This window comes from Myotis nattereri, assembly GCF_964212035.1.
Source record: "Myotis nattereri genome assembly, chromosome: 5".
NCBI classification, from domain to species: Eukaryota; Metazoa; Chordata; class Mammalia; order Chiroptera; family Vespertilionidae; genus Myotis; species Myotis nattereri.
In genome coordinates this window covers 78459305-78483681 of record NC_138080.1, presented here as the reverse complement: position 1 = coordinate 78483681, position 24377 = coordinate 78459305, and the positions used below count along the sequence as shown (strand labels likewise).

The 24377-nt window shown below is 42.9% G+C and overlaps 1 protein-coding gene across 1 annotated transcript in view; it reads left to right on the top strand.

The window, feature by feature from the left end:
• TRPC7 (transient receptor potential cation channel subfamily C member 7) overlaps positions 1–24377 on the top strand; it is a gene marked incomplete at both ends in the record, with an annotated part of 127113 nt that overhangs the window by 83180 nt on the left and 19556 nt on the right. The window contains 2 exons of the mRNA XM_081090747.1: positions 9984–10217; positions 13957–14221. Of these exons, the coding sequence (XP_080946873.1) occupies positions 9984–10217; positions 13957–14221 (499 nt within the window). The remainder of the gene's footprint in view (positions 1–9983; positions 10218–13956; positions 14222–24377) is intronic.

Below are 24377 nucleotides of genomic sequence, written 5' to 3'. Positions count from 1 at the left end.
CATGATTAATATGAATCTAAAAAGCTAGGAGCATAACATTTTCTCATCTTTTGTGTTAATGAATGAAATGAAGCTGTGACATTCCTCTTTGTGGTGGTATTTTGTGCTGCCAATGTCTGCCACTGGAATTGGCAAGGAAATTGTTCCCATTCCCAAATGACTAGCTAAGAAAGGCTATCTCATTTTGCCCAACTCATAAAAAACCTTTACCAGAATATAAGCAAGATAAAATATAACTGGCAATGGCTAAAATTGTACATGACAAAATATGTTACAGATTTTCCTAACATGGAAAACTTCAAAAAAATGAAAAATTGCAAAAACTATTATCAAGTGATATTGTATATAATCAAAACCTGATGGATAAATTTTAAGATTTGCTATTATCATAAAGACAACAAAAAAACAAGTATTGGTGAGGATGTGGAGAAAAAGGAACCCTCATATACTGTTGGTGGGATTGTAAATTGGTGCAGACAATATGGAAAACAGCATGGTGATCCCTCAAAAAATTAAAAATAGAATAACCATATGACCCAGAAATTCCATTTCTGAGTATTTATCCAAAGAAACCCAAAACACTAATTCAAAAATATATATGGGCCTCTATGTTCTCTGCAACATTTTGTAAAGTAACCAAGATATGGAAATATTCTAGGTATCCATAAAAAAGCTAAAGATGGTGTTTGTGTGTGTGTACAATGAAACATTACTCAGCCACTTTTTAAAAAAGAATAAAATCTTGCCATTTGCAACAACATGGATGGACCTAGAGCAGTGGTCGGCAAACTGCAACTCGGCAAACTGTGGCTCGCGAACCACATGCGGCTCTTTGGCCCCTTGAGTGTGGCTCTTCCACAAAATACCGACTTCTGCGCATGGGCCACGAAGTTTCAATTGCACTGTATGTGCGCACCCGCACGTGGTATTTCGTGGTATTTTGTGGAAGAGCCACATTCAAGGGGCCAAAGAGCCGCATGTGGCTTGCGAGCCGCAGTTTGCTGACCACGGACCTAGAGGTAATTATGCTAAATGAAATAGGTCAGAGAAAGACAAATACTGTATGATTTCACTTACACATGGAATTTTAAAAACAAAACAAACCAGAAACAGACTCATAGGTACGAAGAACAAACTGATGGTTGCCATAAGTGAGGAGGGTAGAGGTATGAGAAAAAAAGGGTGAAGGGACTAACAAGTACAAAATGCCAGTTATAAAAAAGTCACGGGGATAGAGACTAGAGAATACAGTATAGAGAACATAGTAATATCATAATAACTATGTGTGGAGGCGAATTCTTATTAGAATTAATCATAGTGATCACTTCACGAAGTATATAAATATCTAATCACTATTTTATACCTGAAACTAACATATTGTATGTCAATTATAACTAAAAATTTACAATATATAAACAGTAAGGTTTCTATCAGAAATATCTGACTTTGATAAGAATGTTTTGAGTAAAATAAAACTGTAGAAAAGTCTGAAAAAATTGAACTATGCAGTATCAAAATTTGATCAATTGTGTTTCTTTTATTTATCCCAGTCCAGCTTTGTGTTCGTGACAAAATTTCAATATTGTTATAATTTTCATTACTTTTATGTTCACAACATTGAGTCAAAATGCATTCAGGGTCAAAGTGTGCCATCAATTAACAAAATCACTAAAGAACAAATACATGAAAAGACAGCCCAGCACACGGCCTGTGCTAATCAAATGGTATAGCCTAAACAGTGGTTGGCAAACTCATTAGTCAACAGAGCCAAATATCAACAGTACAACGATTGAAATTTCTTTTGAGAGCCAAATTTTTTAAACTTAAACTATATAGGTAGGTACATTGTTATTAACTTAATTAGGGTACTCCTAAGGCTTAGGAAGCGCCACACTCAAGGGGCCAAAGAGCCGCATGTGGCTCGCGAGCCGCGGTTTGCCAACCACGGGCTTAAGAGAGCCACAGAATAGAGGCGCTGGAGAGTATCCTATAGAATGCCCAAACTGACAGTAATTGGGAATATGATCTCTAAACTGGACCTTTCAATAGGCAGAGGGAGATGAGAAGAATACTTTCATCCAAAGGGCAGAGGAAGAAAAGCACACCATGTTTCCAAGGGCTTGTAATCAACTGGCAAGTCTGTAACCAAAGGCTCATTTAGTGGAGTTTTTGGCATTAAAGTTCACAAAGGACATTAAAGCTTGTTGCAGATTGAGTGCTGTGGTCTCACTTTCATAGCTCATAGTCTATCCTGATTCTTCCTAGTACACTCGGCACTTTGCATGGGCTGAAAGTTTTATGTCCCTAAAAATTCATACATTAAAATTCCAATCCTAAGGTGAGGGTATTAGGAGGTAGGGCCTTTGGGAAGTGATTGGATCATACGGGTGGAACCCTCATGAATAGGATTAGTGCACTCATAAAAGATAACCCAGAGAGCTCACTCCCCCTTCTCTGCCATGTGAGGATAAAATGAACCAGAGATTATCACTCCCTCCAGCCTGGAGAATCTCCCACATCAGTTCATACCATAGAAACCCATCTTTCTTGCTGGGGTAGTTGAAAGAGGTTGTGCTAAAGCTTTTCTGCTGGAGATTGTGGCTGTGGAGACATTCATCAGAGGACTGTGTAACAACAATAGAGGTTCCCAGGAAGCCATCAGGCTTAAAAAGCAGGAAGCCTGTCCACAATGCATGTTATTTCTTCATCAGGAATAGAATCATGTCATGAAGGCTCCTTTTACACCACTCTTACAGACAACCTGACAGTGTTTTCTTAAGCAGATGCCCCAGGATGGAAAGCTCAATTGATGGAGGGAGATGGAAATGCCAGCATAGTGGGAAAATACACTTAGAGGCCTAGAGAAGAGGAAAGAGCTTAGGCCTAAGTGTGAGGAAACCCAGTCTGACTGTCCTTTCCTCCTTGGAGGCTCTGTCTCTTTAAATTTGTTCTCACATGCCGAAACCGGTTTGGCTCAGTGGATAGAGCGTCGGCTTGCGGACTGAAAGGTCCCAGGTTCGATTCCGGTCAAGGGCATGTGCCTGGGTTGCGGGCACATCCCCAGTGGGAGATGTGCAGGAGGCAGCTGATCGATGTCTCTCTCATCGATGTTTCTAGCTCTCTATCTCTCTCCCTTCCTCTCTGTAAAAAATCAATAAAATATATTTTAAAAAAAAAATTTGTTCTCACATGTGTAAAATGATGTGTAAAATGTGAGGATCAAGCTGCTCCCTCATCTACCCAGCTAGGATTACAAACTCTTTGAGGGCAGTACTAAGATTTACCTACAGAATCACATGTCTAGGTTGGACCAAGAGTAAAATTGTAAAAGCACATGGGCTGGGTTCCTCACTTAATTTGTTCTTTTAATGATTTTATTTATTTGGACAAGATTTCCAAGCAGACTACTCCAACCAATTTGCCAAATTTTCTCCCACCAAGTAAGACCATGTTTCGGCCCTGCTTATCACCTTTAGGGGCTACAGATGCCTAGGATGAAAACCAGCCTCCCCCTCATGGTCTGCTGGGCCTTCACTAGCCTTTCCAATCTCCAGTCCCATGCCCTGATTACTGAGCCACACTGAGCTCTTGTGTCCCCTCATTTCCATGGCCATGACCTGAAACACCTTACCAGCCCCTCCTTCTTCACCTGACTCCTGGTTCCTCATGTCAACTGTCACCTCCTCCATGAATTCACTCCTTTGTTCTGTCAACAGATATATAATGTACCAGACACTCTGATGAGGCAAATAATTATAATGCAGATGGCTCTTATCCCTGCGACTCCCCTCAACATTTTTTCTTGTATCATCTGTTTCTGTGTAGCACTAGTGCTTACAGATACATCTGTCTCCAGCACTGAACCTGCTAGGGATGGGTTGTCATCTTCCTGGTTGTTGTATCCCCAGAATGGTGTCGGGCACAGATGTGGTTCTCAATAAAGCCTGGTAAGCAGGTGAAGAGGATCCTACCAGAGAATAGCTGTGCCTAGTAGAGGCCATGATGAGTGACAGAACAGTAGAGAGCAAGGGTCCTGGGTTGCCTTTGTGACTTTGGAGGACGTACTTGCCATCTTTGTACATGAGTTTTTTTCATCTGTAAAGTGAAGATAATTACAGTAGCTACCTATTAGGCTATTAGTGTAACTGAACAATCAATGGGCATGTGCTGCCTGTCACTACTTGAGGCAATTACTAGTAAGCAGAGACAGGGTTGAATCGCATATGAGCATTTGTTCCAGTACTGCTGGCAGTATAGGAGACCAGTAGGTCATCCACAAAAATTTGCTCTGCCTCTCCCCATAAACCAGCTGCTTATATTGGGTAGAAGGACAAAGATTACATGGGGAAGTAGACAAAAGGGTATGCCAAATGGGCAGATAATAGGTAATGCAAGCTGGAGATTTGCAAAGGCCTAGGGGAATGCAAAGGCTGGGGTCTTCAAAAGGCTGGCAATATGCAAAGGGCTGGCAGCTCTGGTTTCTGCAACAAGGTTGTTAATCTTTCCATTATAATAGGCAGCTCCCTGATGGGGAGGATGGGCTGCATTTCCAGGTAAACTCCCAGGTCCCACATGCAACTCCCAGCCAGGTTAGAATGTACCTTCTTTAATCAGGACAAAACAATCAGTTAACAGAGCATGATTAATATTTCTTACAATTATAGCTGGACCCTAATATTATGTTTCTGTCGCCATCATTAGGAAGATTTAGTGTTAGTAAAGTACTTAGCACAGGGCTTGGCACCTAGCTGGTTCTCAATATTGTTATCTACTAAAATCAGAGGAAGATGTGGAGCTTTGTTAAAAAAGTTTTTAATCTACTAATACCATCTTCCTGCCAGGAAAACAAATGAATCCTCAATGTGTCTGAGGCTAAGATCTGTTGCAAAGGACTTGCCACTGAGATAGTGTTTGGATATTAGGTCTGAGGGTTGAAAGGTTCTGGGCATATTCTCCCTCCTGTGAGTTCTGGCCCAGTGATGAGAAGCTGACCTGAAAGAACAGACAGACCTTCCAGGAGGTGGTGGGGAAGAAGTGTGCTCTACTCAGGCCCTGGGACAGTGTAGAGGAAAGCATGCAGACCATGGCCATTCAAGGAGTATGCACATTTCAGTCTCACCCCCATCCCCCAGAATTTTGAAGGAGGATTCCTTCTGAATTGCATCTGAGGCAGGGATGGGAGTGAACCACCTTTTGAACTGTCTAGCTCCATCTCAGCAGCCTGTGGCCATTACTCCAAACTTGCACATATGAAGCTACTCATGGCCCCCAGGCTTCCCAGCATTTCCCAGCCTGTTCCCTTGCCAGCCACCCTCATTAATTATCAGTTGACCTTGTTTTCCAGGCTCCCAGCTTCCCTGAGTGAAGGGGATTTTGCCTGAAGGAGGCTCCAGTAGCCGCAGGCATCCTGACCCTCAGAGCTCCTGGGCTAACACTCCTCTGACTGACAGGCTGGAGGCAAGAGACTATGAGGCTCAGCTTGAATATAAACTGCTGAACTACCCTCAGCGCCTTGGAAACAGAGGGTTTAATTTCACTCACTGAAGTATTTAATTTCACACATTTCTTTTTCCATTAAGCATTCCTGCTGCCCAAACCCTTGGGTCCATGCTACTTTTACTCATGGCCTTGGGATAATTTAAATTAGTCTGGGTGAGTTAATATTCAAATCTAGGAAGACTAATATGGACATTTGAGCATGGAGGAAGTGATTTGCAATGCCCAATGAGGAGCTCCATATTAGCCAGAAAAGTGAGTTTCCTGCAAATAATTTGCACTTCAGATTTATAGAGCTTTTAACACTTGAAATTACCCCAAAACCCCAAGAAAATCAAGGGACTTATCCAAGGTCACAAACCCATTATGTAGCCAAGCTAGAGCACCAGCTTCCTGAATTAAAGCCAGTGATAGCCCTAAGTGATAGCCTATGCCCAGTGAAAAGCAGTTCCACTAAGACAGTGGTTCTCAACCTTCTGGCCCTTTAAATACAGTTCCTCACGTTTTGACCCAACCATAAAATTATTTTCGTTGCTACTTCATAACTTTAATTTTGCTACTGTATGAATCGTAATGTAAATATCTGATATGCAGGATGGTCTTAGGCGACCCCGGTGAAAGGGTCGTTCAACCGCCAAAGGGGTCGCAACCCACAGGTTGAGAACCGCTGCACTAAGTCGTTAGAAATTTTAATTTGGGTAGAGGAAAGCAACAAACATTTTTTCCAGCCTAGAATGTTTTTTGTTTTTTTATATTTTTCAAATATTTATTTGGACAAGCACAGATGAAAGTAAATCTCAGTGTTACAGAAATTACCACACAAATTTTGAGAAGGTAAACTTGAGAAGTGTGGCTTTAAGGGGACGCGATGGGGGGTGGGGGGGGGGAGGCTGGAGGAGGGTATCTTGTAAACAGACTTGGATTACATTTCTCCTCAAAAAAAAAAAACAAAAAAAAAAAAACATTTAGGCCTGGCTGGTGTGACTCAGTGGTGGAGTGTTGACTTATTAACCAGGAGATCATGGTTTAATTCCCTGTCAGGACACATGCTCTGGTTTTGGGCACAATCCCCCAGTAGGGGGCATACAGGAAGCAGCCAATCAATGATTCTCATCATTGATGTTTCTATCTCTCTCTCTCTCTCCCCATTCCTCTCTGAAATCAACAAAAATAATATATTTAAAAACATACATTTAGTTTCAGATCTCTTTATTTGATGGGCCATTTTCACCAGAAAATAACAAATTCTGATTTTAAAAATATCTGGACAGAGTCCCAAAGGAATAGAGATGATCAGCTCATCTCTCAAATTCTACCAGATGTGGGCCTGTGACCAAGTCAGCCATGCCTCCACCTCCACGACCGTTTGTCTACTCCTAGTATCATCCTTAACTCCAGGCTTCTGTGGTCATCGGACAATGTTTTCTGAAGGAAAACATTCACAAGGAAATGAAGGACAAAGTTGCAGATGTGGATGAACTTACACAAGGACAGAGGGAAGAATGAGAAAGGCTGAAACCTTGGAAAGCAGTAGCCTTTAAGGCAGGAGTGGGGAACTGATTTTCTGCCAAGGGCCATTTGAATATTTATAACATCATTCGCTTAATATAATTCACTTAATATAAATTTCTGCTGCTATCAAAAAAGCTCCTAGATTTATTGAATTTCAAGTCCCACCTGCAGTTGCCTTGGTAGGGCCACACCAAATGATTTCGCAGGCCTTGTATGGATGCTGAGGAGAGACAGGAGGCACCTGGGAAGGCAGGCCACTGTGCCTGATGCAGAGGAGCAAGGGGAGTACCAAGAGAGGCTAGCAATGTTAACATGTTGAAGTGTGTGGTCAGTGAGGTGGAAGTGTTTCACTAACCAACCAGTTAGTGATTCTTCTACCACATTAATCTCCTAAGTATGCCTCCTAGCTGGGCACATTATAAATCTCTGTGCCTAACAAAACATTAGCTGTAAAACTAAGATAATAATAGAATGTACTTCATAAAGTTATTGCAAATATCGAAGAGAGTTAATATATACATCTATATCAAACAGTTCCTGGAACATATTAAGTGCTTGAAATGTTATTTAATAATTAACTTTTAATAATGCAAACCAATAATCAGTGAAGATAAAGGTAAAATAGCACTATTCAATAAAAATGTAGTGCAATGGCCCAAACCAATATGCTCAATTAATATTTGACAAAGGAGGCAAGAACATACAACGGAGCCAAGATAGTCTCTTCAATAAATGGTGTTGGGAAAATTGGACAGATATGTGCAAGAAAATGAAACTAGACCACCAACTTACACCATACACAAAAATAAACTCAAAATGGATAAAGGACTTAAATGTACGACAGGAAACCATAAAAATTCTAGAAGATTCCAAAGGCAACAAAATCTCAGACATATGCCGCAGCAATTTCTTCACTGATACAGCTCCTAGGGCACTTGAAACTAAAGAGAAAATGAACAAATGGGACTACATCAAAATAAAAAGCTTCTGCACAGCAAAAGAAACCATCAACAAAACAACGAGAAAACCCACTGAGTGGGAAAACATATTTGCCAATGTCATATCTGATAAGGGCCTAATCTCCAAAATTTATAGGGAACTCATACAACTTAACAAAAGGAAGATAAACAATCCAATCAAAAAATGGGCAAAGGACCTAAATAGACACCTTTCAAAAGAGGACATTCAGAAAGCCAAGAGACATATGAAAACATGCTCAAAGTCACTAATCATCCGAGAGATGCAAATCAAAACAACAATGAGGTACCATCTCACACCTGTCAGACTGGCTATCATCAACAAATCCACAAACGACAAGTGCTGGAGAGGATGTAGAGAAAAAGGAATACTCGTGCACTGCTGGTGGGAATGCAGACTGGTGCAGCCACTATGGAAGACAGTATGGAGTTTCCTCAAAAAACTACAAATCGAACTCCCATTTGACCCTGTGATCCCACTTCTACGAATGTATCCCAAGAAACCAGAAATACCAATCAGGAAGGATATATACACCCATATGTTCATAGCAGCACAATTCACCATAGCTAAGATCTGGAAACAGCCTAAGTGCTCATCAGTAGATGTAGATGAATGGATTAGAAAACTGTGGTACATCTACACGATGGAATACTATGCTGCTGTAAAAAAGAAGGAACTCTTACCATTTGCAACGGCATGGATGGAACTGGAGAGCATTATGCTAAGTGAAATAAGCCAGTCAATGAAGGAAAAATACCACATGATCGCACTCATTCATTGATAATAGAGACCATTATAAACTTTTGAACAATAATAGATACAGAGGCAGAGCTGCCTCAAACAGATTATCAAACCGCAGCGGGAAGGCCGGGGAGGGTTGGGGGGCAGGAGGGAGTGGGGTATGAGATCAACCGAAGGACTTGTATGCATGCATATAAGCATAACCAATGGACATAAGACACTGGGGGGTAGGGGAGGTCAGGGGATTGTCAAGGGTGGGGGGGGGGGGAAGGACACATATGTAATACCCTTTGTAATACTTTAAGCAATAAAAAAAAAATGTAGTGCAAGACATACCATAAGCCACATATTTAATTTTAAATGAAATTAATAAATATTTTATTTAACCTAAATTCTTATCATTACAACATGTGATTGATATGAAAAAGTGAGATATTTTACATTTTTTGTACTAAGTCTTTGAAACCTGGTGTGTATTTTACACTTATACAGCACCTCTCAATTCAACAGGCCATATTTCAAGTGCTCAGTATCCATGTGATTAGTTGCTCACTACATTGGACAGTGCAGGTATGGAAGGATACACACCAAATTGTTAGTCTAGGCTACCTCACAAGGCTGTCTTAGAAGTGGAGTGGGGGAACTAGTAACACTTTGTTTACATACCTCTACATAGTTTAATATGTAAAAATGAGGACATCTGTCTTTAAAATCCAGTAAGTTATAAAAAGATATTAAAAAGTTATGAGAGTAAGAAAAAATTAATAACTCAAAACTAATACTCACTAAAATAGTCATAGAAATACGGAGAAAAGCATTCTAACCTGGAAGGAAGAACATGTGGGTTCTAAGTCATATGTGGGACCTTCAAAAAGCCCACCTGCATCTAGGTTTCTTCAGAAATGGATGATTTCGTAAGACCTCCCTGTTCTTCAAATGTATAAAAGTCATCCACTGTATTTCTCTTATATTGCCCTCAAGAATCTATCAATGGAGGAGAACTCTCTCCTCGCCTCTGGAGATTATCCAAAAGGAGAGGTACAGAATAGGTTTGTGAAACCTATTCTCACAGTCTGAGGATTTGCCGATTTTCAATCTGCCTTTTAAGATAGGTTTCTGTTTGTTGCTGGCTATCAACCTTCTCAGCTCCCAAGAGTTTTTATTTATATTTGTGCCCCACTTCCGTCCATGCCCCCCTGTAGTCACAAATGTCAAGGACACTGAAAAATAAGCCTGACCTTCTCACTCTCCCACAGGGATGATTTGGTCTGAATGCAAGGAAATCTGGGAGGAGGGGCCGCGGGAGTACGTGCTACACCTGTGGAACCTCTTGGATTTTGGGATGCTGTCCATCTTCGTGGCCTCCTTCACCGCGAGGTTCATGGCTTTCCTGAAGGCCAGCGAAGCCCAACTGTACGTGGACCAGCACGTGCAGGACGACACACTACACAATGTCTCTCTTCCGCCAGAAGTGGCATATTTCACCTACGGTGAGTCCAAGTATTCCTACACATTCCTCCCCAGGCACTTCTGGGGCGTGGCCCTGGGCCCTTAGCTTGGCAGGTCCTGCAGCAGTTGGTCATCTGGAATGTTAATGTAGACACAACCTTTAGCCCCAAAAGAAAGTCCTAGTCACTGCACTGCAAGCTGAATTGGTGACTAAGAGAAACGAATCATTTTGTGTTAGAAAGGATAGATTTGTTTGGAAAAGATTCTTGTAGCATTTCTGTGGGGGTTTTTTTTCTTTTTTAAAGAAAAATCTCAGTTCTGATGCAGATCCAGAAGCTTTTCCTTTCATGTTGGATCCCTGTGTTTTGTGCAAGGTCCTGGTTTCTCAGCTTAAAATATATTTTCTCGTAGCAAGATAGTGTCTTAGGAGATGCCTTAATTCTTTCAAACCACAAGGCCATACAGCGTGAGGTACTAGATTGAAATTTTAGGAATAATGAGTTAAAGGATCCATTTATTGAGGACCTACTAAGAGCTATGAACTGTACAGACATTTTATACTATAAATTGCAATTCTTGCAATAGCGTTGCACGAGGGTTTTTAGTCCCATTTTATACATAAAGAAATAGGTTTTCAAGGCAAAGCTCACAATGTTCCCATAAATACAGGACTGCCTTGGATTGCAAGGGATCCAGGCCCAACATGAATTTGAAAACCATGCAGAAGGCACAGTGGTTATGTTCTCAGGCTTTGAAGTTAGACCTGAATTCAAACCTACTTCTGTAGCTTACTGTGAAACCTTGTTTATTTAACTTTTCTGATCATCCATTTTCTTATATGTAAAATTGGGATAATACATGTCAGAAAGTTTGTTTTGAGGAGTAAATAATCGGTTCATACGAAGAATATTGTACTGTATTCTGAAAATATTAAATGCTACTAAATAGTAACAGTTATTATCATACTACCTCTCGGGTCATTTCCTTGCTCAAACACTGTACTTTCTGTACTAAAGAGAGAGATGTGTGGGGAGAAGAAACAGTAGATATTTGTTGTTTGGGTAAATTGACTGGACATTTCATACACACTCACTAATGGCAACTGTTACCTCATGAAGGGTTTGAGTGTCAAATGTCACTGTTAGATAAAGCCACATGGCTCCTGTGACCACAGAATCTTCATTATCAGCTACAGCAATGATCTGCAGAGGATTGGCCAATTACTGCAAAAGTTGAGTTGCTGCCTATATTCAATGTAGATTATTATGCAGATTTTGACTTTTAAATGTGGTAGGGAAATCCCCATTGAGAAATGGAGGGCCTTATAGTATTACAAATCATCCACTCTTCATTTATTGGTTTGAAAATTCAGACTTTTCAAAAGCAAAATGGTCTTGTATGTTTTCCCCTCTGTGCTGCTCAGGGTTCAAGGAAAGATGAGAGAATCTTGATACTGCACTGGGTCCTTTTCTTAATGCCATGATTCAGGCTTCATACTGTCCACTTGTAACTTCTAATCCTTTTATGGATTACATTAAGGTCTCAACCAACCCAAGCATTGCGTATTTATTGCCCTTGCTTTGCTTTTATGATTCACTCCGTGCCCTTGGAAATCTTTTGGCTCTGTGTTCATTTGTGTTTCCGTTGTGGAGAAAGAATGCCCTCTTGTGGCCAGATAGGCAGTGGTCCGTTCCAACCTCTACAGTACTAAGTAGGCAGGTATTTTTCAGTTTAGGATAAATTTTCTCATGGAAATAGCTCCAAGAAGAAAATCCTTGTCTGAATTATCACAGAGCTGTTTGCTTTTACACCCGTCACAACTCTTACAAGCCAATTCAAGGAGAACATTTTTCACTAAAAAGTGCTGACCTGGTCACCAAGGTCTGATGAAATTTAAATCTATCTTAGACTATAGGAGTGCCTTTCAGCTGAGGTTTAAGATGGTAAAATATAGGAGGAAGAAAAAATAATTCCTTTTGGTGTCTGTCTGAAGAAGCTAGGTCTTATTTTATACTATCCAAATGTTTTATTTATCCATAGAGGGCGACAGATGTATTGGAAAAACATAATTTAGTCTCCTTGTCTTTTGTAGACTTCTGAGTTATGACCTTGATGAGAACAGAGTCTATAATTTTATTATATTTCCAAATGTAATTTAAATGCACTACATGAAACTCTGTGGCAAACAGCGGCCTGTTTCCCTTACTAAAGATTTCTTACTGTTCTTTATTATTGTTTAACAGAGTCTAGCTTTGAAAATAAAGAATAAAATTCTTCCTCTTCCATCTCCCTTGGGGTGCCAAGACTTGCTATATAATATCTTTGTTCTCTGAATTCATTTGGCTCTTAAAAGGGCCCCATACCCCAAATCCAGCCTTTAAAATGGCAACAATATGTACTCTACAGGGCTGTTGTGAAAATTACAGCTAATGTAAATGTAAGGGCTAATTAAGGTTTCTCAGTGTTTCTCCGTTTAAATTTCACTTCGCATTTCTCAACAGGGACACTACTGGCTTTTTTAGCAGGGCAATTTTCAATGGTGTGGGTCTGTCTGGAGCACTGCAAGACATTAGCATCACAGTAATACGCCTTCTCCATCATCATGACAACCGCAGACACCCCACACATTTCCCCAGGAAGAAGGAGCTGCCCTCATTTGAGAATCATTATATGTCTTGACACATAGTAGGCAGCTCATTAGAGAGAGATGCTGCTCCTTGCACCATTAGAACTGCAATAGGAACACTTTTCAGGTTTGCTCTGCTGCAGGAATACAACCAAGGTAGCTCAGACCTTCACTGGTGACCACAAGCAGCATTTCCCCAGTCTCGGACAAGTCCTAGGACTCTTGCCACCTAGAACAGGTCTGTCATAGCAAACTTGGTTGACTGGTCACCACTCTAGGGTTCCTAACTCAATCAAGTAACAACTCTCACACACACACAGTTAGGAACACAACCCAGGAGCATTTCCTCAGGCAAGATCCTCCAGATTCCTGGCCCCCACGTGAGCTCACTTGTTCTGATTTGTGGCTAGTCTAAACTTGTGGTTCGGATTTAATTCTGTCATTTAACAAACCTTTATCAGCACCTGCTGTGTGCTAGACCCTTGTCCCCAGAAGCCCCTGAGTTACCTGGAATTTGTTTTCCAGCTAAGCACTTTACATATATGATTTCATTTCATCCTCACCACAGCTCTCCTAGGCTATTTCCCAAGTTACAAATGGGGAAAATAAGACTCAGGAAGTTAACTAACTTGCTCAGAATCATACAGCCAGTGTGTAGAAAGGCCACTCTCAACCTCAGGTCTGTCTGACTCTAAGTCCATGCTCCTCCTCCTCCACCTACTCATAAATGGGACAGGCCCTGCCGATGGAGCTCAAACATAGAATAGCAAGTAACATGGTAAGTGCCTCAAACACATTATAGCAAGTAGCATGGTAAGTGCCACAACAGGGGGTATACACGATACTGTGGTGGAGTAGAGGAGAACAGGGAGGCTTCCCTATCCCATGGTGGGGTCATAGAGGGGTTCCTGAAATTGATGACAGATGAGAAAAGTCTTGAAGAATAACTGGGAATGAAATGGACCTTGAAGTGAGGGAACAATGTTCCGGGCAGATGGTCCAGCACATTCCAAGAGGGAGCGTATTGGGATCAATTTAAAGACAAGGATGGGAATGGCATGTGATAAGGTTAGAGACTTCTAAAGATGACTAACTGGTTTCTCTTCTAGAGCATATCCTAGCCCCAGAGAGTAACCCAGATTGTTTTCATTTAGCCAGGGACAAGTGGTGGCCCTCAGACCCTCAGATCATATCAGAAGGGCTGTATGCAATAGCTGTCGTGCTGAGCTTCTCTCGAATCGCGTACATCCTGCCAGCCAACGAAAGTTTTGGGCCCTTGCAGATCTCACTGGGGAGAACCGTGAAAGATATCTTCAAGTTCATGGTCATTTTCATCATGGTCTTTGTGGCCTTCATGATTGGGATGTTCAATCTGTACTCCTATTACCGAGGTGCAAAGTACAACCCAGCGTTTACAACGTGAGTATCCCAGGGCTCCCCTGAGGTCTCTATGGGCTTTCTAGGAGTCTTCGAGAGTCTCTTGCAGGTAGCTCTTTGCAGAGACTCAGGTTTCCTTGGTATTTCTAAATGTTAACGGCAACTTTATTCAAGCGTACTTTAGAGTTTGTGTTCTCAAGTTGGAGGAACAGAAGAGCTGTTCAATCCTCATTTTGCCACTTAGACGCTGTATGTTCCTTAACTTCTCTGGTCCTTAGTTTCCCCATCTTTTTTTTTTTATCTCTGCTCTCTTTTTTAAAAAAAATGTGTTTATTTATTTTAGAGAGAGAGGAATGGAGAGGGAAATAGAGAAACATCAATGCAAGAGAGAAACATTGATCAGCTCTCTCTTGCACATCCCACACTGGAGATTTGAGCCCACAACCTGGGCATGTGCCCTGATGTGGAATCAAACGCCAGCCAGAGCAGTTTCTTCATCTTTAAAATAAGGATAATACAGATAATAATAGTACCTGCTTAATAGGGATAGTGTGCTCTGGCCAGGTGGCTCAGTTGGTTGGAGCATTGTCCTATACACCAAAAGGTTGCAAGTTCAATTCCTGATCAGGGCATGTAACTAAGTTGTACGTTTGATTCCTGGTTAAGGTACATATAGGAAGCAACCAATCGATTGTTTCTCTCATATCTATCTCTCTCTCTCTCTCTCTCTCTCTCTCAATAAAAACAGATCCTTGGGTGAGGATTTCAAGAAAATTAGGATACTGTGAAGATTCAATGAGCTGATATAGCTGCCACACACTAAGTTCAATAAATAGAAGGAACTATTATCACTACTGTTATTATTGGCTTAGCCTGTGTTGCCTAGAAAACAATGCTCTGGGAAAATCTTGCATGCCAACACATTAATGGAGCAAGAGAGTTGCAACCGAAGTGAAATGAGATGAAGGAAAATGGAAAATGCAGTGTGGGAGGAGGGAAAGCACATACTGGTTGCTAACTTGGCCACCATCTACCAGAACATAAAACTTGGTCATGACAGACTTCTCCGGGAAGACTAATGGAAATGCCACATCTCAGAATAGCCCATCAGGATGAGAAATCAAGAATTTATCAGCCAGATCTTTCCCATCTGCTATCTGTCATGAGTCAAAGTCACTGCCTAGGACATTAACTTGCCTGCACTTCCAGGGCAGCCCCTGGGGAAAACATATCCACATAGCATGGAAGTAGGTCTGCTAGTGGGCACAAGTCAGCAGCTCTCCGTGCCTGACTGGGCGAGCCAGCACCTGTGCATGGCCACGGAGCAAGTCCTGCAGTATCATGTGCCTCAGCAGCAGTAGGGAAGGCCCAGGCAAGGGAAGCAAGAGACACGTGGTACAAGCATGAGGCTGGGCACAGTCAGGTGGATACATCAGGGCCCAGAAACAATTGCTGCAGACAGAGCAAGGCAGTGGCACAGCCTCCCCCACAGGGCTGGTGTCTCCCCAGAGACCTGTGTTCCTTCCCTCTGTGGGGGATGCCAGGCGTCTCCTGGAGAGGCCAAGTAGCACTGAGCAGTGGGCTAGTGGAAGAATACAGCAGACCTGAGCTTTCATTATAGCAAAGGATGGCCTACTAATGGCCAAGTCACTGGGCTTATCCGAGTTTGTGTCTGTGCAGACAAGTATAAGTAAGACTTCCCATCTTACTCACAAATACCCCTTCGGTGATCAATGAGACAGTTTAGTAAAGTGCCTGAGGCACCGAAGTGTTTCGTCCAGGTCCCACCCCAGGCCACCTAGGCCCAGAACGTCTCCCTGCCTTCCAGCTCCTGCCCAGAATCTCTAGCCATAGTCGGGTCTCCAGCCACAGGCCCAGCAGCTGGGGCCAACAGGGTTAAGCACCTCTTGACATCTCTAAGAACCCAGACGCAATGCAATGAAACCCCATGCCCCCCGCCCAAGTGAATTACAATAAGGGTGGGGCCTCGGTGCTGCTGAACCACAGAAGCCATTACTCTCTGAAGCAAAGTAGTCGTGTAAGCTCACATAGCGCAAGTGCCTGGCCCAGTGCTGAGAAATGCACCCGAGGAGTACCTAGCTCCTCCCCTCAGCACATGCACCCCACGGCTCAGACAGACAAGGTTTTAGTCTGAGCTTTCATCTTATCAAGCAGTATGGCCCTGAGCAACTGCTTAACCCCCTAGGCCTCAGCTTCCCCAGCTCTGAAGCGAGAACACTGAGATGATCAGCATCACAGGACTGCTATAAGGATCCAACACGAGGAAATAGAGCTGGGTCCATCCTTGGTGTATAAGAAGCTTCAGTGAACGGTGGTGATCATAATAGAGATGGTGAATGAGGAGGAAAGGGGAGGGTACGCTGCAAGAAAAGGTCCCTGTCGACTGCTCTGGCTCCACAGGACCCTTTCTGGACAGGGGCCTAATTTACAAACTGTCTACCAGCTCAGGCCAAGATCATTAGTGAATCCGTTGTACTCCAAACCCAGTGATCGACTGTGGAAGGAATTAAATCACCCAAAAGCACATGTGCTGTAGACCTGCTAGAGGCAAAGTTAAATGTATTCACTACGGGATGCACTGTTATTGAGCAACAGTCAAGATGTCAGTTGATAAACACAGGTTTCAACCCTTCATGGTCAGGCCCTGATGTCCCTCCTGTGTTTCCAGTCAAGCACAGTGGTCAGCAAACTCATTAGTCAACAGAGCCAAATATCAACAGTACAATGATTGAAATTTCTTTTGAGAGCCAAATTTTTTAAACTTAAAACTATATAGGTAGGTACATTGTTACTAACTTCATTAGGGTACTCCTAAGCTGGCCTTTGCTAAAAAACGTCCTCAATCTGATTGAGGTATGTTCGCTGAGGTCAACCCCTTCCAACTCTCCCATCCACACTCATCTTGAATACTTGTTTCAGATAGACGAGTGTGGATGGGAGAGTTGGAAGGGGTCGACCTCAGCGAACGTGCCTCAAAACAATGTACCTCCCCCGCACTGCTGCGTATACCGCGGCCCACCTGCGCTGCGTCTCCAGTCGCCTGACACCACCACTTCTAACGCCACTTCTTCAAAATAGATTCGCCCAGGCCGAAACCGACTTCTGCGCATGGGCCACGAAGTTTCAAGTGCACTGTACGTGCGTGCCCGCACGTGGTATTTTGTGTAAGAGACACACTCAAGGGGCCAAAGAGCCGCATGTGGCTCGAGAGCTGCAGTTTGCTGACCACTGGTCTAGCACAATGCTTGAACACAGCATTGTTCACCAAGTGTTTCATTAACAAGAATGAGGGAATGAACAGGAGAAATGAAGCTAGATACGAGGCAGATTGGGAACCTTTGTGGACTCTATCCCATTTATACGCCACATTCCTGCACTGCCTGCCCACAGCTCCTCAGAGGTCAGTGCCATGACACATGGGAAGATGGAAAAGGTCATGACTTAGAGCAGGACTGACCTGGCCACAATTCCCAGCTAGATGTAGCACAGCTAATCTATAGGGGAAAGGTGAAAAGAGGAGAAGGGGACAAAGCAATTGGCTTATCCCATGTGCTGGGAACCAAATAGAAACTTCCTAGACATGAGGGACCTAACCAAAGAGGACCCAGGCCCTTCAGGATGGGGAAGGGAAGGTGTTATGGTGGCAGCAAGTGCAGTGAAGAAAGGACGGGATATTTATCACCTTGGCAGCTCCTAAAACGGGATGCGCAGCTGTAAATAGGATTAGATCGAACAGGAAAACAGTCAAAAGAGCAGTGAGGTGGAGAGGAAAGAATGGATTTTTGTAAATGCCACCTCTTACCTTTTGAATGCTCTCTGGAGCATGTCAGAGCTTAGAACCTTCTTTGATAAACAAAAGGCCACACTAGAGATAAGTGAGTCTTGTGCATTAGGCAACTCAGAACTATTTGAGAATCAGCTAAGCTGATGATAAAGACCAATGACCCCCCTCAGGTGAATGTTTGCTTCATAGTGGCTCATGCCCCGGCCACCCTTCCCAGCTCAGGATCTTCCCTTTGGCCCATCCATGGGGAGTCTTTTTAAGCTTATAGGGAAAGATGGTCTTACAGAGTTGGAAGACTCAGTTCTACAGAAAGGAAATATGGCCAGGAGCATAGTGTAGGTATCCTTGCCCCATTGATTGACCCCCACCCCACCCCAAAACTCATCCTGACATGTTCAAGGACAGCTTAGGTTCCTAGAGACTGTTCAGGAGTCTACTTTGCACTCCATCTGTTAGGAACTAATAGAGAGCTATCTTATAGGAACCTTGTTCACCCTAGGGGTGCAGTCCCAGGTCAGTTCACAAAAGCCACTCCCACTTAAACCCCACCCAGTAGTGTACTATCCCAGATGGGAGACGTAGGGACATCCTGGGACAAAAGGAAAGGTTTCTCTACCAATGGCAGAACCCCAACCCTCAACCAAGCCCTGCCCTAATCCCCATTGTGTTCCAGTTCTGGAATCACATACCTCCTTCCCCAAATTCCCATCCCTCATCTGACAGACCTCAAGGAGGGGGTAAGAAGAAAACAGACAGATTGAATGAATCTGCCACAGGATGAATAAACACACAGTCTGAGCAGTCTTGATTGAGATCAATGATTCTCAAACCATACCAGAATCATCTGGGGAGATGGCTAAACTTGGGCCTTCCCAGGCTCTACCCCTTCGAGTTCCACACAAGGCCTAGAAGCCTGGATTAACAAGCCACTGAGGATTCTGATTCGGGTGGTCTTAGGACCATGCAATGAGCAATGCTGATCTGATTCAACCTCATCATTACTCAGATAGGGAGGTGGAGACGAGTCTCAGCTCTGCATTAAAAAAGCGAGCTCTGGAGTCAGATCCTATAAGCATTTCCCAATCTTTCAGCTTCCTTTCACTTCAGAACCAACGGTTTCCTCAAAGGTCTTGGTCATGCTTCACAGCTGCTTCTGTGTAGGAGGCTGACCTGAAGGGAAGAGCAGGGACGGGGCTGCCTGGACATGACAGATAGTGCACCTGCTAACAGCTCACTGTCTCCAAGCCACTTCCATTAGAAACTGCAAATGACCCACGGGAAGGAGGAGATGTTCAGTATGTTTTATGCTCTCAGTACAAAATCAAGTATCCTAAGGCCAGGGTGAGGATGTGAAAAGAAAACTGCCTGAGAATGTACTTTCTTTCAGAAAGCCTGTAAGAAAAGCTCTCAATTCCAACTGTTAGGAATTTTGTTCTAAATGGGACTATATCTTTGATCTTATCATAGAAATCAGTAGACAAATAGGATTTGGTTTTTGGAGTTTTGTTTTATAGTCAACTTTGCTGGAATGGACATATTTCATAAAGCAAGGATTTTTCTGCTTAGAGACTATATGGAAATCTTGGGATCCCAGCACTCTGTATTAAGTGTTAGAAAAAGAGAGACAAAAACTCCTTGGCCCACTAATGAAATGCAGCTGAATGAGAATGCACAGGAAAGGATGGCCTTCTTTATACCCATCCAACTGGTGACCATCGCAGATCAGGTACACAGATGTGACCAAGAATGCCCAGGATGGGGGGACCCATGATGGGCTCCTCGCCTTCCTTTGGGTAAACTTGGCCTCCCCCACTTACTTCTGATTAGAGATTAAATGTGGGCCCTGACCCCCCCAAAGATGATCCCAGCCAATCTTTTCCACAGTCTGTTATGGAGGCAACTTCACAGCATAGCTGGGTTGAGACTTATCTAATAAAAAATAATACTTTTCCTAAGGTAATTCTGTCTCCCAGGAATCGTTTTAATGGAAGGAGCTTCAGCAGTGCTAGGCAAAATTAGAAGCTTCTGTTTTCCATGACAGTATGGAAAATTTCCAGACTCAGATTCGTATGCCCAGCAGGGGCAGAAGGCACTGATTCAGTGCCCACAGCTCAGAGGCTGGCTCCAATGAACCTGAAGGGGCACTGGGGCTGAAGGAGACTCCCTGAGACTCTGTCCATGCCTACTCCACCTCAGGACCCCTGCACCATCCTATTGTTGAACAATTTGTGATAAGCACATGTGCTGCTTTCCCATTTGATCCACCTCACAATGGAATGACACAGATATTACTACCAGGAAACTGAGGCTCGGAGAGATGCTGAACTTGCCCAAAATCACAGAACCAATAAGAAGATTTGAACCCAGATCTGCATGACTCCAAGCCCATCCTCCACCTTTTGACCAGAAATTCCCCCCACTTCCCACACCAGGGCATATGCTCTGAGGTAGAAGCTGGGTGTTTTACAATAGCTTTCCTATGGCTATTCTAAAAAACAACATATGAAATTCAGATTAATGATTATCACTGAGAACCTGGTGATTCTACATATCTCAGCACTAAATATGCAGCCTGCAATTGCCCCCTAGGTAAAGCAGCTTTCTACTCCAAAGTATGTATATTCATTCAACAAATATTATGGAGAAGCTATCGAATGGCAAGTTCTGTGTTTGGCTCTGCTATCATTGAGGTTAATAAAACAATGCTCTCATCCTTAAGAATCTCATAAACAAGTAGGGGAGTCTGAAAAGTAAAAAAAAGCAAGCATCAGCTATTATGGAGACAACTTCACAGCATAGCTGGGTTGAGACTTTTCTAATCAAAAATATCCTCAAAAGGGTACTTGGGCAGCACAATGAGGAAGAAGCACTGGACTCTGTCTGGCAAGGTCAAAGAAGGCTTCATAGAGGGGGTGACCCTAAAAAGGTCTTTGAGGGTGACTAGAAGGATATGCCAGCCTGTGCAAAGTGTCAATAAGCAGGGTTTTTTTGTTGTTTTTTTTTTTTGAAGTGAAGGAGAAAGTAGCTGCCTTACCGCCCATATACTGATGTACTGATGTGCTCAGATGTTTCAATGCCTCGTGGTACAAAAATTTTCTTTAAAAAAAAATAAAAGCTGTTTCCATGTCTGGACACAAAGGTGGCAAGAAGCAGGTCAAGGAGACAGATAAGATAAGGCACTAGAGCAGAAACAAAAAGAGAAGAAATATGAGGAGCTCAAACTGAGGGGCACATGGAAGGGCCCCCTGGCCACAGTGGAATTAAGAAATCTGCCAAAAAGCAAGCTGTTCTTTGTGCCTAAGGCATGGTGATCCTTAATTCCATTCCTGTCTAAACATCTGGATTCCCTGCCCTACTATCTGCTGCCACCTATAGCTAGAATGAAATATTATCTTGGAGCTTGTTGTACATTTAAGAATAAACTTTTGTAAAAAGGAAAAGAAAAAGTAGGCAAGTAGGCAAGAGTTTTGGGAAATAGCAGAAAGTAAGATCAGATAACCCAGCAGGAGCCAATGAAGTAAGTCCTGATAGGGTATTAGCTCTCCACTAAGGCTTTGTGAAAAGGAGGAAGTGAAATCAGATCTGCCTTCGGAGAGTACTCTGGCAACTGGGCTCAAGAGGGTAGGAGAAGGAGCCCTTGCATGGCTTAAATATATACCTTGGGTCTAACATTAAGTTCTTATCCTAGCATAACTCTCCAGTAAGTGCAATAAGTGATAAAAATATAGATCTTTTCCTGGGTTATTTTTTTGTTGTTAATCCTCACCCAAGGATATTTTTTCCATTGATTTTTAGAGAGAGTGGAAGTGAGGAAGAGAAGGAGGAGGGAGGTGGGGAGAGAGAAAGAGAAAGACGTTGATTGGTTGCCTCCTACACACACCCCAACCAGGGCCAGGGATCAAACCTGCAACTCAGGTATGTGCCCTTGACTGGGAATTGATTCTGTGACCCTTCGGTGTGCGGGCCAACACTCTAAACACTCTAACTACTGGCCAGGGCTCCTGGGCTACTTTAGAAGGATGATTATGCCTGCTACCAAAAGGCATTCTACTGTCCTATGTTTATTTATATCCTCTCCTCATGTTTATTCATGACATGAATTTTAAAAGCTTGGTACCTTTGAGCTTCTGGAACAGGCTAAGAGCTCACAAAGTTTTGAGGGAAAAGAACTGATGATACACTGAAAATGTGCCCTTTTGGATGTTTTCACAGCATGTTCTCAGACATTTCCCGAAGTCCTTTTTCTTATACTCAGACTGATGGTAGCCATCCTAAAGGGAAGAAATCCCTACCTTTTTATTCACTAAAATTCAGTTTTAGGATATAACTTAGGTTTAAACTGTCATTCTTCAAAGTGACAGAGGGACAGGAAACTGAACTGTCCAGGGTTAGCTCTAGAGAACTATCAGAAGAGACAGTTCTTGGGTGAATCTGAGCACTCATTTTCCCAGAATTTAATCATTCATTGACAAAAATGTTTACTGAGTCCCTACTATGAGCTGGGCGCTATTCTGGGTACTGATGACAGAAAAGTGAGCAGTCCCTGCCCTTGTGGAGGTCGAGTTCCTCCATGAATGTGGTAACAGAGAAAAGAGACCCAAAATAATTTTTTTAAATAAAGAGGTAAAGTGCTGAGAGCTAAGAAAAAATAAAACACTATACGAAAGGGGAATTAGGAGAGGGCTTCCTTCAGACACAACAGTCAGAGAAGGACTACTTGAGCATGTGACAATCAGTTAAAGCCTAAAGGATGAGAAAAAATGAGTGGCCATATGGAGAGAAAGGGAAAAGGCATTCCAGGCAGAGGAATAGGGAGGGACAGAAGCGGGAGTGCCTTGCTGCTGTGGGCTAATGAGGTGGGGAGGATTCAGATTACCTGGGGCCTTGAGGCGTGAGCTAGGTGACTGAGTTCAGTTGTTAGCCTATGGAAAGCCACTAGAGAAGAGGGGCAGGATCTGATTCATGTTTTTAAAAGATTATTCTGAGACTTGATTGTAGGGTGGAAGTCTTTTCCCCTGATGCTGGAGCCAATGCAGTTAAGAAAGAAAAAATATGAATATTGGTAATAAAATTAGTAACATTTATCACACATTTGTTATGTGCCAGGAAGTATTTTATGCACTTCACAAGCATTCTATTAACTCATTTAATCCTCATGACAACCCTATGAAGAAGAGATTGTTGTTTTTCCATTTTACAGCTAGAATTTAAAAAAAAAAGGCACAGAGTTATTTGACCAAAAGCTCACAGTCAAACCCAGGTTTACCTAACTTCAAAGCCTGCACTCTGCCTCACCAGAGCCCTACCTGGACTAGGTGACACTGGGATCAGGAACCAAGAAGCCAAAATGTGCATCAGGGATTTATTCATTCATTCAGTGGACATTGAACTTACCCAGTGCCTTCAGTGAGCCAAAATCTGGACTAGGTTTGGAGTTTCATAAGGGAAGAAAGCACAGCTCTGCCCTTGAGAAGCAACCAGGCTCCTGGAGGAAGAGTTTGGTCTTCAGTATGAATAAATCGGGGCTGTATGGGCTTTAGGCTTTGTGCATCCAAGTTCCCTGGCACTGACTCTGGGGCCAGACTCCTGTACTTCTGGACTATCTAAATCAGTGATTTTCAACTGATAATGCAGAAGTTATTAAAATATGCAATACCTGACTATTTAGTCTGGGGCACTGACCTCTTTTCCCTTAGATCAGTGGTCGGCAAACTGCGGCTTGCGAGCCATATGCGGCTCTTTGGCCCCTTTAGTGTGGCTCTTCCACAAAATACCGACTTCTGTGCATGGGCCATGAAGTTTCAATCGCACTGTACGTGCGCACCTGCACATGGTATTTTGTGGAAGAGCCACACTCAAGGGGCCAAAGAGCCACATGTGGCTCACGAGTCACAGTTTGCCGACCACTGCCTTAGATTATCAAACAAACAAAAAAGAACAGCCAATACAACAATAGCCATCTGGTGTGATGAATCAAATTATACCTATTTTTTGTCATATCAGCCAAAAAAAATTCTTTTTGGTGTGCTACAGAATTTCAGTCATTAGTTTATGTATGCCACGAGATGAGAAAGGGTGAAAATCACTGGCCAAACTCCTCATTTAGGGCCCTAGAAAAAACAAGAAGTGAAAAACAGGAAGTGATTTGGAGCACACAAGTTAGCAGGACATAGCAGGGCATAGCAAGGCATAGCAGGGCACAGTAGGGGTGCAGTTCAGACTTTCTCTGGAGTCTCACTCTCTTCCCCTGACCTTCCTAGAGCCTGGCCCTACTGCTCTCAGCCTCCAGTCTGGGCAGTAGAGCATGGCCCTCTCACAGAGTCTCTATGGTCCAAGCATCTCGTTCCATCTCCCAGCTCAGTGGCAGGTGTCCAGTGTCTCTACTTCAGCAGA